General features: G+C 40.6%; 1 protein-coding gene across 1 annotated transcript in view; it reads right to left on the bottom strand.

Annotated features, from left to right (window-relative positions):
* Positions 1 to 16,375, bottom strand: part of LOC106931840 (IQ motif and SEC7 domain-containing protein 3-like) — an 85,707-nt gene extending 69,332 nt beyond the window's left edge. Inside the window, 1 exon segment of the mRNA XM_088003533.1 lies at positions 15,747 to 16,375. Within this exon segment, the coding sequence (XP_087859659.1) occupies positions 15,747 to 16,375 (629 nt within the window).
* Between the last annotated feature and the right edge of the window lie 484 nt (positions 16,376 to 16,859).

The following is a 16,859-nucleotide window of genomic DNA, read 5'->3' as shown; positions in this document are numbered from 1 at the left end:
ATCTAAAGCTTGTCTCTCTCACTCCCTTAACAACCTCTTTGCCTTGCATTCAAACAAATGTTTTATACTTGGAAAAAATAGAGAGCAAAATTCTCATACAGAGATGTACTTGGGTTTGTTTCACACACAAACACTTTCTCTGACAGTAGCTTTATCATGACTCATTTTTAAAAATGAATCATTTGCAACCAATTTATCTAATAGTCTATTTTTCTATTTGTTGTATTAAATATATAGTTTTAGTAGGGGTGGGAATCTCTGATCTCTACCCGATACATGTCTGGATTCGCAAGCTACGATCATCCGATATATTTAACATCCTCATCAACCAACGATTCAATTATATAGGATTTACGCCCTCATCAAGATGCCTCTCGATTTAAATTAACTTAGCTGAAAAATATATTTGTTTAAATATTTTTTATTAATAAAAATGAATGAAGCAATTCAAATTTTAATCATTTATTAATAATCATATAATCTTTGCGTGGGAAATGTTTGAGTGTTTTTTGGCATTGACTCCTGAAACATAATATAGCGTCGTGTTGTCAGTTGCTATGGCAACTGGTCTGCGTGCAGCCTAGCCGACACTGAGAGCGAGGGAAATGAAGAATACCAGTGGTTTTGAGTTATTCTTCTGCGTTATTTTCCCTTTGCTCTGGCCCACTGCACTGAATCAATAATACCTACATCTCCAAGTTTCATTTAGTTCACGGAAATGTTCTACCGCGACAGCGCGGCTATGGGTAGCATAGTCTTTATGCCCTCCAGCGTTGTGCGAATGCGCAAAATTTCCAGACACACACAAAAACCAGCAAGGGGCGTACAGCATCAGTTATGGTTTTTGCACAGCGGATATTAATAGCCAAATATCCGCTAAAAAGTGATGAAACGCTAGTCTCACCATGCGTGGCGCTGAAGGAAGAAGAACGACGTGATCTGCCTCTGAAGACGATGAACTGATAGGGGTCTCCCACGCTGATTCCATTTCTCCGTTTCTCTTGTAAAAGCCATGTGTGTGGCGGTGAATATATCGGTTCCGCTTGCTCCGCCATGTTTGTTGTGGTAATTAAGCGCGCGCGCCAACCCGCACAGCTTCGTCCTCTTCCGGTCTAAAGGAAGTGCTTGTTGGTCAACAATTCTTCTATTTATTTATTTATTTATTTATTTATTTGCATTTGTACATTAATATCAAATTTAACCGATACACTGAGGTAAAATCCGGTGTAATTAAAATTTTCCTTTATAAATCACAGATATTTAAAACTGTCTTAATCACGTGAATGTCCGTGGATCGATGAAAACCGGTTAATTTTCCTATCACCGGTATTAATGATGGCTTAAGCATGATAGTGGATTAGCTTAAAAACACATCCCTGATCTAAATCTCTTCTCAGGTATCCAATTCTTCAAAAAATATATAGGATTTCTTTATTGGAAGCCTGCCATTTCAACACCTTTTGTAAATTTGTTCAGTAAGCAAAATTCCCCTGCAAGCTTCATGTCAGCACAGACTTGGGCTGTACCAAGCGGCTTAGCCTGCCTTCTGTAAGTGAAACTCGGGAGAGCTGGAGATGGACCAAAGAGTGAGACCTGCTCTCCCAAGAGAAAGCCCAACAAAGGAGAAAAAAAAAACCTTTCATGTTCATATTCAGACAAAGAAATATTGTTATATAACACTTCCATAACTGTATTTCTCTGTATACACCAGAGCAAACTATGGATTTAAAAACAGCTCCCTCCAAACCTCAGCTTTCCCTGTGTCAAATACGGGGCTAAAATAGTCTTTTTCAGAGCTGTAAATCAGTGTTCTCACTTAACACTTTGGGTCAGACAGCAATAACGCTGGGTTTAGACAGATATAAAGGAAAATGAGGTCTCAATACACTGCATTTTTTTAACCTCACAGTATTCTGTCTGGGAAGTGTCCACAAAGAAGGATGCCAAATTTTTCAATTTCCAAAGATGAACATATTACGTTATTCTGCAGAATGGGATATTTATTTTATTTTGCCAGTAATTTATTATGCTAGCTAAACATTGAAATGATCTAATTTAAACTAGCTCTAATACGTAATCTTTTTAACAACCCCTGTAAGTGTTAACATACAGTATGGTTTTGTGCTTTTCTGTTTTTAAGGTACATATTTATGTTGTTTAAAAAAACAATATAATAATTCAATTACTTATATGTTACGCAAAATACCAGTTGTTTTTTTTCTGCAGCCTTTATGTTTGGTTCTGTATTTGAAAAGTTCCTTATGACAACTAAAATCTTTACTGCCAGTGACGCAGTTTGAAACATGCACTCACGTTTGTTTCAATGGGGTTTTTTTCTCTATAAAGACAAACCAAAAAAGAACAATGACAGCACTCAAGGCTAAATATTTTCTCTCCACTTTTCTGCTTTCAGTGCCCCAGCATACGGCGTCTATTTTATAGAGCTCCATCCACCAATAGGGTATTTACCGGCCAGAGTGCAAGGTCAGTGCTCGATAAGAGCCAAATTTCAGAGAAAGGAGACCAAAAAAAAAAAAAAACTTTGAAGGACAAAACAAAACACACTCCTAACTTTTCATTCTTTTCCATGCCTAATAGTTCTAAAACACACTTTTGTGGCACAAAAAGCACCTTGAAGACCATGTCCTTTTCAAATGAAAGCTCTATTAAGATAACTGTTTGATACTTTAACACCAGAGTATGACTACCTGATGTTGTAACCAGAAAAGGCTTTGTTTCCTTGATGAAAAGGACACCTTTTCAAACAGGAATGTGTCAAATGGATGTGTGGCTGCAAAAGCCAACAATGCTGCTATGCAGGAAAAAATTACTAAGCCTCATAGGTAAAGTGTAAAGGCCTCATATATCATCAGTTCTAAAAAATAATCTATGGGAAATGCCTCCTTCCCCAGGAATATTTGTCAGTAATGTTTCTATGATTATGTTTACAACAGTGGGACTTATCATTGTTTTCATTTGCCATAATTACAGCATAGCTTGTGATATTTGAATTATCCCTGGTAACAGTAAATCAAAGAAATCGGGGTGCTGAGCTCTGTGCACATCAAACTAAAACGTCAGAACCGAAACAGAAATGGCCCATCCTCATTTCTCTTTTGGCAGTTAAAAGAGAAATTCATTAAAATGTCAAAAAGGGATCTGTTTACATCAATCGCATCGACCATACGTCAGTCTTGATTAAGAACCCTTTATTTGAGTCATGTTTTAACAACAAGGAGTGGGACAGAACAGTTATTTTCCTTCCAACCCTGGAAATAATAGTCAGAAATGATATGTTGATTTGCTGCGTCTCCGTCACTCTGACTATTTGGCAACAACTCGTCGTCGGTGTGACGTCTCCCACAGAGGAGTGATAATGATTTATGATGAAGACGAGCCAACAACGACAGAAGACAGAGAAAGAAACATGAGTTTGCCTGTGACTTCCAGCTGGTGTCTACTATCAAACAGGCTCGTGTTAAGCATAAACATCAAAGCTATATGCTTAAAAATGAAATCTTAAAATTTTATTTGAAGGTGAATGCACTAAACAAACTATGTAATCATATTTTAATTAACAGATTTTGCATGTGCAAATGAGTGTGTCTTTTTTTTTTTTTTCCTCTCCCTCTTCTTCTTCTTCTAAGCCAAAGTGCAATAAAGCATAGCTGAAGCTTTGCTGAGACTGCATGTGATCTGCTGAGAAGCCCAAGAAAGCCAATTGGACATGCAGTGCCTGCTCTGATCTGCTCTGCAGAGCCTTCCAGCCTTATGTCCACGACTTTGAACATTACTCAGGACCTTGAAGTTAACCACACCTGACATTTCCTCAGGTAAAGGCACGTCCGCTCAGAACCGTTTCAGTGTGCGTTTGCGATTGGGATTATACTCAAAGCCAAACTAAACATAAAGACGAAACGCCTCACCATACAGTATTTATGTTTAGTGTGTTAGTCTGACATTTAGCGGAAACTAATATATTCTTATGTACGCTGTGTGTTACTTAAATGTTTATACTCCAAGAACGTAACTGTAAAGTTAAATAATGTTTTTTTTTTCTTGTTTTTTTGTTGTTTTTTTTCCCACAAGATCAAAATGGTTGGTGGAGCAGAAAGTAGACTATAAAGACCACGAGCTAAGGTTCGCAAAACTGCTCGATAGGATAACGCTGGGCTCAATCCAATAAATAAATAAATAAATATAATGGGCCTCAAGAAGCAAACAAAACTGGTTTGGGGAGGCTTTCCTGTGCAGTTGGACCAATCTGTCCCAGCATAAATTAATCATCATTTGGCTGGAGCATTTTAACATGAACAACAAAAGTTGAGGGCTGCAGCTGAACCTCGGGAAGCCACAGTGCCAGCAGCACTTTTACGTCTAAAACTCTAAATGGCATTTGCAAGTATTAAGATCAAATTTAAGCCTGGTAGATTTTTTTGTTTTGTTTTGTTTTCATAAAGCGAGTTTTGAATGTCATATTGCTGATCGACAGATTGCTTATTAACAGAATCTTCCGCTCAACGTTGCAAGCAGATCAACGTTTGAAGATTCTCATCTTTAAAATTGCCAGATCACAAAGATTCGGACCTGTAAAGACGCTCAGCAAGCTCGAGCGGTAGACGCACAGATTCGAGGGCGGAAAATCCTCGGCGTCAACGTGATGCCAAAACATTTTACAGTTTATACGGGCAAGGATAACTCACCATCTGTTCACGGTGACGCAGGCCAGATTTGCTGCCATTTGTGCAAAACACAAGCATAATGTCTTCTTCTAAATCATGTTGTGACTTGCAAAAATAAAATAAAATGAATAACTTAGCACATTTGGGTCAACTTTGCTGATGGATTGCTTGAATCAGCTGTAATGCTTTAAATCTCGAATCGGTTGTATGTTTGATCGGACTGTACGGAAGCTCAGTTCCCACAAAAAAAGAGAGATGTACAAATTGAAACAGCTCCGACAGGAGACCTAGCTCAAAGAGCCGAGCCCTATTTGAACACGCACATGCACTCGTACATATATGCACATATGCAAGAATGCACAATCGTGCGCATGGCGCAAAACATTGACAAATGCCTGTTGAGGGATTTTCACCGCTAAGCCCCCAGGAGGTGAAATCCCTTTGACAGATGGGAAGCTGTTTTTTCCATAACAGCGCATTGCTCCCTGTTTACAAGAACCTTCGGAGTGGAAGCTCACTGATTACCGACAGGAATGCAACAGCACAGTTCGTCCCCCAAGAGTTCCAGCTCTGTAAGGTAAAGGGCAAACAGTGGAGGAGCACACACAGATGAATCATAGTTTGATACACGCATCAGTAGTTCTGTGATGCACTTAGGAACTTTCAAGAAATTACAATAAAATATCATGCACACCTAACAGTAGACAACTGAACACACCAAGAATATGATAAAACTGCATTGACTTGTCTTACACAAAGCCAATGGCAGCACCCACTGTACGTTGAGACAAGTAAGAACAATGCATGTCTCCGCCACTCGCTGGAGACTTCCAGTAACAACATAAAATGTTTGTGGACTTGCTACTTGTCACTTAAAAACAACAACAACGAAAAAAGCTGCCAGCGAAGCCTGAGAAATCAGTAAATGTCGCGACAAATTTGCAACAAGGGATCAGCCGCCGAAGGAGAGGAAACAAGTACCAGTCTGGAGACATTACAAAATAAGCGCATACTTGCAACGCAATTAGCTTTTGTCATTACATGTTTTTTTTTTTTTTTTCTTTGTGATCGTTTGGAATCAAAATTATAATGAAATGAGAAACTTGATTAATTGCGGAGTCCTGCACATGGCCAGTAAAATTTTGCTAAATGTCTTTTGGATCTTGATATGGCCGTTAGATAAACAAATAAAATAAAACAAATACAGAACCAAAAGGTGTTGCTCTGATTTGGGTTCCGGCAAACCTTCGTCCCAGATAGTAAGCCATCTGTCCAGTTACTGAGAAAAACACATATTATTTCAATGTTAATAGCACGGTTGTTTTTAGATACACTCGCCCCCCCCCCCCCCCCTGTTAAGTTAGGTAATTAGCAATAAAACTACTTAGTTTAAGTTTCTTTAATCTTGTCTAATGCATTAAAAAAACAAGCATGAAAAACATGCTGATGTTGCAGTAAAAACCCTTCTTTTCAAAGTTGATGTAAGATAATGAGATAGTAAATCTGAAAGAAAATGTGCAGCTCTATTGCAGTCCATTGGTTTCAGTAGGTTTCCCAAAAGCATAATATTATATTTGATCTGCATGTGTTTGTGTCACTCTTCCCAACATGCTTGTCAGTCTTGGAGCCGTTGATTTCAGGTTCATTTCAGTATTTACTGTAACAAAGTGATTTTAGTATCTCTTAGTTTGTAAGCTTGAGCTGTGATGGTCCCTGGGTTGTACATGAACATCGTAAACCAGTCTGACACAATCTGAGGTGACAGTTTGGATCGGAGGATTGAAGCTGGGCACAGTTGGCTGCTTCAAAAGGACAAAGATCTCAACTATAAATCTCAACCATGTTGAAAATATGTCCTTGGCAGTGCCTGGAAACCAAACAATTTAAATAAACTCCTCTATTCATGCCAAAAAATAGAGGTTGTTAAGGAAGAAATTTCTAAAATAGTTAACTTTGGTAAAAAGTTTGGCTCTCTCTTCCTTTGATCCCAGGTCCTCTCGGCGGGCCACGTGTAGGCACAAGGAGAACAACAATGCGTGTTGACGTCACAGAATTACAGAATTTAATCCAATAAGAAACAACTCATGAATTAACAACAAAACTGCAGAACAACAGAAACATACATTGATTACCTGAGACAAAAAAGATAAAAGAAAAGGCAAAGACGCGTCTTTGGAGAGAGCTGGTGCAAAAAAGGCAAAATAGTGGCAGCAATCTAAATTATTACTCCAGGTCGCAAACTTTTATAATGTAGGTGTGTCTTTCCTTTTTAATATATTCAATTAAGGCGTACCTCCGCTTGACCAACTGGAAGTTACCTTGGACACCCAGAAAAAACTTAGAACTTCCCCTAATTTACTGCTGTGAACAAAGGCCATTTGCTCTTTTGTTTAACAAACGAAGAGGAGAGCCTCATCCTGAACTCCTGTGGTTTTAAAACCATCTAAATAAAAGATATACAGAGAAAAGGATTTCACAGATATGTGTGAAAAGCCGGAGTCTCTCCCTACATAGATTCTCAGGAACAGACTTAAATTTTGTAATTAGTTTAAGGAAAGTTTATGTTAAGAAACCCAGTTTTGCTCTTCTGCACTCAGCATCCCAAAAGATTGAGTCCTGCCTTAAACCAAAAATAACACATAAAATCAACAGAACAAAATGAGGTACAATTCCTTTTTTCTAACCTAAAAAACATCCTAAGTATACAGGTTAACACAATCATTTTCCCAAAACCCCATTTAGCATAATCCTGAGTAATTTTCTAATACTAAACAAAACATTTTCATTTAATTCTAACATTCAAATCCATTTATCATCGTCTAAATTAATTCTATCTAATACTAAACATTTTCATTTAATTCTAACAGTCAGAAATAATACAGTTTTCAGTGAGAACATGCTATCTATAACTAAGAAAAATATCTTGTAAGGTAAATGTTAGTGGTTTAAAATGTTCACACAACCCAGATGTTCACAGAAGGGTTCTGGTCTCCCGTGAACTCTGCAAGTTCCTGTTTCCCAAGGTAATTTAAATGATAGTGGAAGTTACCTTCCTGCATATGTTAATCCATGGCCTCCTGTCCTATGTGTTACAACCACAGGGGTCCAGGGAGAAGCTCTGCAGATCACCCCATTTTCCTTGGTATTTTTGAATACTTACCCAGCCATAGTTTAATTTTAAATCACTAACAGAAACCTGTTCAAAGTTTAAAAATTTGTTCAAAAAGATTAATCTGTATTAAACACTAAAAATAATCATTTTTCTCAACAAGGTCAAACAAACTTCAGCCAGAGTTATGGCAGAAGTTTGTTGCGTATGATTCAACTGCAGCTTGCTGAGTGTTTGTTTCTACGATATATTCACAACACTGCGCAAAATCCAGGAAAAAAAAAAGGCACATCCTGTCCTTATTGACGGTTCAAATGCATTGTCAAAATGCTAAAAATGTATTTATCCACATGACGACTGAGTGTAAAATCTGTCACCAGAACTGCTGCAGGTCTCTTGCTGCATACAGAGAACGACCGACGGGAGCGCGCAGGGCTCAACTCGAACTGATGTGGAGGGAAATGTCATTTTTATGACATTGTGTTTACAACGTGCATCACAAAATGCGATCCGATTGCGTCGCGCCGCACGAGTCGACGATGGCGTTCTCATTTGCAGCCACCACCGTGAAATATGCAGATTACATATGAATGACACACCGTTCTGATTGCTCGTTAGGCCTTGCAGCTAATTTGCATGCGGATGAAACTGAAATAAGGGAAGAAATGAAATAAACTAACCTCCAGCCAGGAAGAAAGCAGCTCGGCGTGCAGGCGATGTAACACGACCAGCAACGAAAACACAAATATCCTGAGACGTAAATGCCGTGTTTACGCGCAAAACGATGCGTCATTCTAATGACATGTGTCTTGTTTATTTCTGTGGGCAATAGTGTGGGAACGCTGCTTCGAGAAACGTGAATGTTTAAAAACCCAATTTGGCACTTTTGATTGACTGGAAATTATAGCGGCGAGGGATTCAGGGAAGAGGCTGTTTGCAGTTTAGCCGTGAGGTAAGTAGGGCAACATTTGGGTCCCTCGGTCCCCCGGGGCTTCGCTGTGGAGTTATTCTGTCTTTCTGTAATCTGTCCAATTATTTGGCCTGTCTGTCATCCTGCTTCCTGTGAAGGTGCAACATTAACCCGCCCAAATATTAAACAATGTTCCTAATGAGTTTTCGGAGCTTTCACTCACTCAGATTTATGCTGTAAGGTGTCCTCAAAATTCACGCAGCAAGCTCATTGAAACGCTCCGTCATATATTTCCGGCGTATTTCTACCAGATATCAAAGTAATTGCGCATTCTGTTTAATGTGATATGATATAGACCATGTTGAGGTGCTGGGTTACCTGTACGAATGAAAACTCTCCAGAAGCAATACAAAAGAAATTATGTTCTCTCTTTTTTTTATTATTCGCAAGTAGTTTAATTCCCCTTCAGGGCCACCGTAAGCACAGCTAAATTAAATCCCAACCAGGCTTTGACAAAAAAAAGAGAGAGAAAAACATCATACGAGCCAAAACTATTTCATATATCTCCCAAACACTTGAATTTCCAATGGCCTTTTAACACCCCAAGACAGAAATAAACACAAATAATCACGCGTGAACACACACAGTTGTATAACAGACACCTGGGACGGTCTCTATTTGTCCCCCCACTCTCCTCAGCCGGTGCACGAAGGCAGCTAATATTGCAGCACAGAGCCAGGAATCACCCGGCAGCTACATCCTCAGAGAAATGAAGCAATTTAAAAGTACTATCCACCAAATGCGATATTCATAATTTGGGCTGCGGCGGCGGCGGCCCAGTCATAACCGAGCACGTGTGGTTCCCAGGTGGACGGGGAGGGAGGGGAGGATTGAGGAAAGAGCAAAGCCTTGCAGGACTAGAATGTCTGGGAGACCGTTTAGCCTTCGTCAATCCGTCTCCACCCATCTGCTTCTCACTGAATTCCTGCCACTGCAGTACAGAGATGAAAAGGAGGATTTCTGTTAGGCTCCAGAGACGAAAAAAAAAAAAAGAAGAAGAAGAAAAGTTACTGATAAAATGTACGTTTTCTCCCTTTGCAAAAGGTGACATTGCGCCATGCAGATTATTTCCTACTTTTCTAAAGGTTTTACTTTTAAGATGCGAGTCTCTAAATACGTCTACTATCATAAACGGAAGAAAACCCGGATGCAATTTGTGTTCCTTCTTGTCGGAGAAAGAAGATGTTGAAGAGTCTTCCCTTTAAAACTAATCTGAGGAGATGTGTTTTATAATGATTTGAGGGCATAATTTGCTTGAAACATGATTAAAGCAACTATTGCGGTCTAACTCGGGCGTAAAATGACACTCGCGATGACGTAGCAGTAGAAATCACTGAATGTAGTGAAAGGACCAAAATATTCGTATTTGTACAAATTAAGTTGGAAGATCATCTTTGATTGTTTTAGTTTTGAAAAGGCAAAATATTCCATTTTTGGTTAAAATCACTGCATTTCCAACACTTAATATGGCATTGCACTCTAACCATATTCCTATTTGGGTCTTTAATAATATGTTAATTTCTTTGTCTTGATCTTTTTAGCTATTTCTTGCGTTTTGTTCTCTGCGCTTATTGGTTGTGACTCTTATTTTAGGTCATTTCTTGGCTTGGAGTTCCTTTTTTGGTGTTTTTTTTTTTTTTTTTGGTTCAGCTTCCTCTTTGTTCTCTTTTGTAAATTAATAATTTTTCCCTCTGCTCCCTGCTCAGCACTTTCTCACAGCTATTCAGCATTCCTCTGATTAGACTCAGCTGGTTTCAATTACATTCCCAACTCCTCCTCAGATTTTAGCTTCCTATAGTTAACGTTTTTCATTGCTAGATCCTACGTTTGCACTTAATTCCATGTTCTATTCTCCTTGTGCCAAACCTGCAAGTTTTCCCCCTTTTTTTTTTTTTGTCTTTAAATCCTGATCACAAAGCTGCTGTGGAGTTCCTGTCAGCACTTTGGTCCTGCTTCAGCACCCAGAATGACTTGCATTCTTTTGGACATGCAAACCCAGCTTCCCAATACCGTTCACTGTTTTTTGACACACTCATCTCCTTAAAGCATCTGAAGTTTTACATGGATAGTTCATCAAAGTTTAAACGAAATTGGCCTCTCTTTGACTGACTGTAATTCAGCTCGTCCTTCCAAGTTAAGCCAGTTCTTGAAATTGCTCTGTATTCTGGTTACTTCCTGATGTCACTTTGCCAGTTTATTGTTCACTTCTGTTGCTTCTCCCACCACTGCTCCCTCACACCTGACCTTTACTGATTGTCATTCCTGCGTCTGTTACATGTCATCTCCTCCCTTGGTACATATATTCTGCCCGGCTTGCTTTGCACCTGATAATTTGATGTCCCGTGTCATTCTTTTGCCCCACTCTGCCACATTTTTCATGAATATTTATCATCCGGTCCTGCAGCAGCTAGTAGTAAAAGTTCACTAAGTTCGTCAGCTGTCTTCTTCCTACTTATGAGTCAGGTCCTTCTCTGCAGACCATGGACTGTGAACGTTTTGCTCAGACCTTAACCCTCGCAGGTGTTTGTCCTTGCCAAAGGAATGGACAAAATGACAGTATGTTACAGAATCCAATGTATTTTAAAGGGCTTTATATTTTATGGACTAGCACAAAGTAGAATATTGCAGCATTTCCTCAGGATTGTTCCTTTATTTAGATACATATGCATTTAGATTTTTATTTCCTTTGAAATCCCAATAAAATATGTTGAAATGTGTTTGTAACGTAGCAAAATGTGAAAGCAACAGGGACCCGAATACTTTTTAAGGCGTTTTATGCGCTGCTGAGCTATTGGTAGAAATGATCTTACTTCTGAATGCCTGCTGTTCATAGTAGCTCGCGATCTAAACTTCATCACTGATCTGAGAGGATCAAATGATTTTGCCTTTGCACCATTCAGGAGCTAGTCGCAGTAGTAGGTATTAAGATATGTATTTGCTGAACGTCCTCATCTACCTGCTGCTACTGCGCATTCTTTGAAGAAAGCAGGTGCGTGAAGCAAATGGCAGAGGAGTTGCCGCACATTCTGCTTTCCAAAAAACAGGGTTTGGGGGGAGAGGAGGGAAGAGGGCACGTGGGGTGCAGAGGGAGTCACAACTAGTGTGGAGGAAAACAGGCAGGTTGCCAGCTGGCATGTGCCCCGTTAACAGTTTGCATGCATTTTTGTGAGAACAAGAGCTTGACATGTCAACAAGAGTGCGTAGGAGTTAGCAGCAGCAGCAGTAAGACACCCGGAGCTGCAAGGGAATGCTGGAATTTCCACCTCAGGCAACGGGATTGCTGCATATCAGACGCTCGCGTGCCTCCACCGCTTGTACAATTACTGTCACTCTCTCCTGAACACATGGCTCAGCTCTCACATGCCGAGTTTTACACTTGGCAGCTCTAAAGACGTACACAGAACAGGTCTAAGGGCTTCAGTCCAGAGACTGGTTAATTGGTAAAAACAAAAAACGGTAAGACGTACTGATTCAGACCCCACAGCTGGTGCTTGTAGCACTTAGCTGATGAAGGAAAGGACAAAATGGAGGTGGAAAGGGCGACAGGTTTGGATAAAAAGGGTTAGGCATTGAGAGAGGAAAAAAAAACTCTGTCACTGTAACGTGGAGGCAGATAATCAAAAGTCAAAATTGGAAAATTATGGAATAACGCACATAATTAGATGGGGATAAAGAAGAGAAGATGGGATTTGTGACAACTTGCTTCAGATAAACGGAGCCTTTTGAGAATCCTTATCAGACTGAATAACGCAATTGCAGCACTTCAAACGTCTCTTCCTTTTTTTTCGGAGGGGTGATGGGGGGGGGGGAGGAAGTTTTGCCTCATTCCAGTAAACAACTTTTCCACCGCAGCCACTGCTCAGAGCTGGAGGCAAGCCTTGATTTGCATTCTTCAAATTACGCCACTGCTGAAGATGATGAATGTGTGATGGGCATGAGCGAGCACTTAATTTTTCATTTGGAGCTCTGCAAATGGATGCTGTGCTTTTGCTTTTTTTTTTTTTTTAATTAAATAAAAAATATGTAGTTGGTGTAGAAAAATGATGCTTAAATCCTTATGATGAAGTATTACTTTTGCTTATACCCGTATTCTGTTACTTAGTGTAATCTGACTTTGCCGTGTGGTGTTTTCAGCGTAAAATGAAACTAGACAATCTTTTGCCTTTCAACAAAATGGGAGATAAGCCAGTTTCTCTTCATTTCCAATTTTCAAATTTGTCTTTTTATCTGTCTATGGCCGACCAGAGTCTAAATATGGAATATTTATTAAATATATAAGACAAACTGTGGAATGTTTGACTACATGTGTAGTCAGACATGCAGGCAATGCAAAGCACCAACTGCCTGCAACATTCACTTTGTGCAACGCAGCCGATGAAATTGTCAGTGTGGCTTCGAAACAAAACGATCAACAGCAGTGGCAGTAAATGAATTGATGATATATTAACTAATTTTATGATGTATCACACACACTGTTCAAAACTAACTTGTTGAAAGATTTCATTATGTGCAACTAAATAGTGGAAATTCAGATTTGTTGACAATCACTTGAGGAGTTCCACAAGGTTCTATACTGGAGCCTAAGTTATTTATTTTGTACATCGGTTGTAACAAAGTCAGCAAGGTAAAGTGAAAAAAAATGAATAAATTAACTCACTTTGCTCATGATACAACATTTTTTCTTCGTAATCAAGTTTTGATCAACTAATGGAAGAGGAAAAAATAACTAGATGCAAGAAAAAGTGGAGTTATAATCTTTTGAAGTGAAACGCAGGATAAATTATACAATACGAAAAGAAGAAATTAAATACAATTCTTATCAACAAAAAATGTAGATTGCAGTATACCAAACGTAAATGCGTTGCATGAAACGTTTGAAGTATCAAATCAGTAGAATCACTTGAGTTAATGAATAAAAATGAGGTAAAATATGCAGTGTTTTGTTTTGATTTTTTATTTACCCTCACCTTCTTTGGTTACTTTGGGCTTGTGTTTGATGGCTGAGTCGTTTCTTTTGCTCTTTATCTTCAGCAAAAAAAAAAAAAGAAATCTACCAGACGCAACCTACAGCGGGGAGGATTGCAGAAAAATGTGTGTTCTTTACCAGCTCGCATACATTTTTAATGAGCTCCTCATTGCAGTGATTCTCCAGCGGAGGGGAAAATCCAACAACTGCGTTGCCATGGCAAAGTCAAATGAACACACATGCCTGATTAGTGAGTTTACGTCGTGTCCTCGTGTCCCCCGCCGCCTCACCTTAAAGAGAAAAGCGTCGCTTCCCGTCTTGCTATCTTGTCATAACCGGATCAGTGCTCTACGTGGAAAATTATAAAGCTTCATCGCATCTCCAGTGTTTCATTTGTCACTGCTTTTGCATTAGGGTATGCTCTGCAGAGCTGCTTGAGACTATTCCTATCTCTCTCTCTCTCTGTCTCATTGTTTATCATCCCTCGGAGCTGTCAAGTTCCATTTTTTTTTTTTTTGAAAAGAACCCAGACGGTCCTATTTCTGACATTTATTTTAAATCTCTCGTGCTGTACTTTTTTGTTTGAATTCGCCATCCTGCTGTGCCTGCTTTCGTGCCCCATTTATGACCCTTTGCTCTTTAGGAATTACAATTCAATAGCTCGATAAATTGATGTGGATTAACGGAAACGGTGGAAATGCGGCTGAGTGAAACAGATGTGGCTTGGAGCACTGCGTGATGCGAGTGTGTGTGCGCGTGTGTGTGTGTGTTTGTGGCTCTGGCTGAGGCGATTCATGTGACCTTGATAGAGGCAAAGAACATTCTGCACCATGGAGAGTTGTGAGGCGCACACACCAGCAATCAAGAACATTCTTGTGTTTTGAAAAAGCACAAACCTCGCCAGATACAAAAAAAGAAAAAGCATGTAGAAATATCGCAATATTTGGATGAAACTGAATCTAATTTACACAAAAGCTCTCTATATACGATCTATTTGATGAGACCAAATTGTATTTAGGAGCATTAGAGTATAGGGGCTTGAGTACGACACGCAAGCCTTCCCTTAATTTTCCAGGAATTTTCTACTTTCTCTGTAGCTACCGGATTGATCTGCACTGCTTCCTGGCAATAAATAAACTGAGACTGGTTGTTTGGCATTTTTGCTTTGATGAAAAAAGTGCTTTCAACCTCTCTGCGTCTTCTGAGAGGTCGCCGCGGCGACACACGAACAGCTGCTAATGTCTTTTCTGTCTTGGCGCTCGTTGCTTCCAGGCACTTGAAGGTTCTCTGGAACATTTCTATGTCGGTGTCCTAATGAGGTCTAAGTCGCTACAGTCTGTGTAATGCAGCTCTATGAAATACCCAATGAAAATTTTGCTTGAGGTTGTTTGTGTTATTCTTTTTGTTGTTGTTGTTAATTATTTTTTTTAGAAGTCTGTTTGCATTGTCATCCCTTCCTATGAACAGATGCCAGAGAGAGAGGTTGGTTTTAAGAATCATTTCTAGTTGAGTGGTGTGAACTAGAAAAAGAGCAGAAGAAAGCTAGATTGAAATTTTCTGCAAAATCATAAAAGGGAGGGCGGGGGGACCCACTTTTTTCTGCAAGGTTCTTTTTTTCATGATACATTCACATAAAAATATTTGGCATGCATTTGCACAATCAATGCCGAGCGCGCAACTTGTTTAACAGAGTGTTCTGAAAGGGCTCAAGCCAAAAAAAATGAAATTTGAGGATGTTATGTCTGCTTGCTCTCCTTGAATGTGATCACTTACAGTATAGAAAATCTGAAGGCTTCAGATCACGCTGTATTACGGACAACGACACAGTAAACTGATCATGACATCTATCTTTTGCTGTAAAATAAGCTATGAAGTCTTCTGTGCTGCACTAATGTAATGTACAATTTTTCCCAGCTCGTGCATCTCCATCTGTTTGCGTGATGTGAGTGTAAAAATCAGAAAAACGGACTCCTTTTCGTTCCACCTGGTTTGTGCACACAACACATGAGAGCTACTTACTCTGCTTTCCTGGCCAGTCCAACCGAGCGGCACAGAGTGCTTGGAGTCTGCGGAACCAGGGACTTGCAGCAGGCGCTCCTCTTGTCGTCCTCGGCGGACTCGGAGCCGGCTTTTCTCACTTTGGGCGACTGCGGCGAGGTGGGGACGAGCTGCAGCTGCTGCGGGTGGTGGGAAGACGGCGCAGTGGGAGTCGGGTGCTGCTGCTGCTGCTGCTGCTGTTGCTGAGGCTGGGCTGTCTGATGGACAATTTGCTGTTGCTGAGGAGGAGGCGGCTGCTGCTGCTGCTGCTGCTGAGGCGGCGGCGGCAGCTGCTGGCCGAGGTGAGCCGCTGCCTTGGTGGCGCTCCCCGGGTGCTGATGGAGGTGGGCCGGCGCTTGGGGACTGGCGCTCCGCTGAGTCGGGTGGTGGTGGTGTTGGTGGTGGTGGTGATGCTGAGAGGGCGGCTGCTGGACGTAGAGGTGGGGGTCCCGCAGCTGTCGGTTCTCCCCGATCAGGTCCTCCACCTTTCGCTCGAGTTCGTCGATGCGTTGGCGCTGCGTCTGGATCAGGCTCTGCTGGTTCTGGACGATGGTGGTGAGTTCCTTCAGGTACAGAACGGCTTTCATCGGATTATCCAACAGGCTCTCCATTACTAGGAGTGGGCTAGCTGTGCTCTGTGACGGCTTCCTCTTCGGCTGGTTCTGGGGCAGCGACGCGTCGACTGCGGGGGCCTCCGGACTGTGAAATGTCTGTTCGGGATGCTGTAGCGGCAAGTCTCACGCCTCTCTCTCCGCTCCGGCGAGGTGGGTAGGCTCTCTCTGCGCGTCTGCCTAATGAGGATGCCAGAAATGGTGCTGATGCAAGTGGCGGATGAGCATCAGCAGAGTGCGGAGGCGGAGCCGTAGTGAAACGGTGATGTCAACACGCAGCGCCGACAAGAAAGCACCAGAATTTTTTATTTTTATTTTTTTTGGCATGTTTTGAATGTTCTAAGCATTTCACTACACCGACTTCGGATCCTCAAGAGCTAATACTGGCTGTTATTTCAAAAAATATATATTAGATACGTATTAATGTGACTACTTCTTTTCATATGGCTGATTTGATAAGACATGAAATGATTACATGTTGGTC

Source organism: Poecilia mexicana, unplaced genomic scaffold, assembly GCF_051168715.1.
Source record: "Poecilia mexicana isolate PSO_F unplaced genomic scaffold, ASM5116871v1 scaffold_23, whole genome shotgun sequence".
Classification (NCBI taxonomy): Eukaryota; Metazoa; Chordata; class Actinopteri; order Cyprinodontiformes; family Poeciliidae; genus Poecilia; species Poecilia mexicana.
This window is presented reverse-complemented; position numbering and strand designations above follow the sequence as displayed.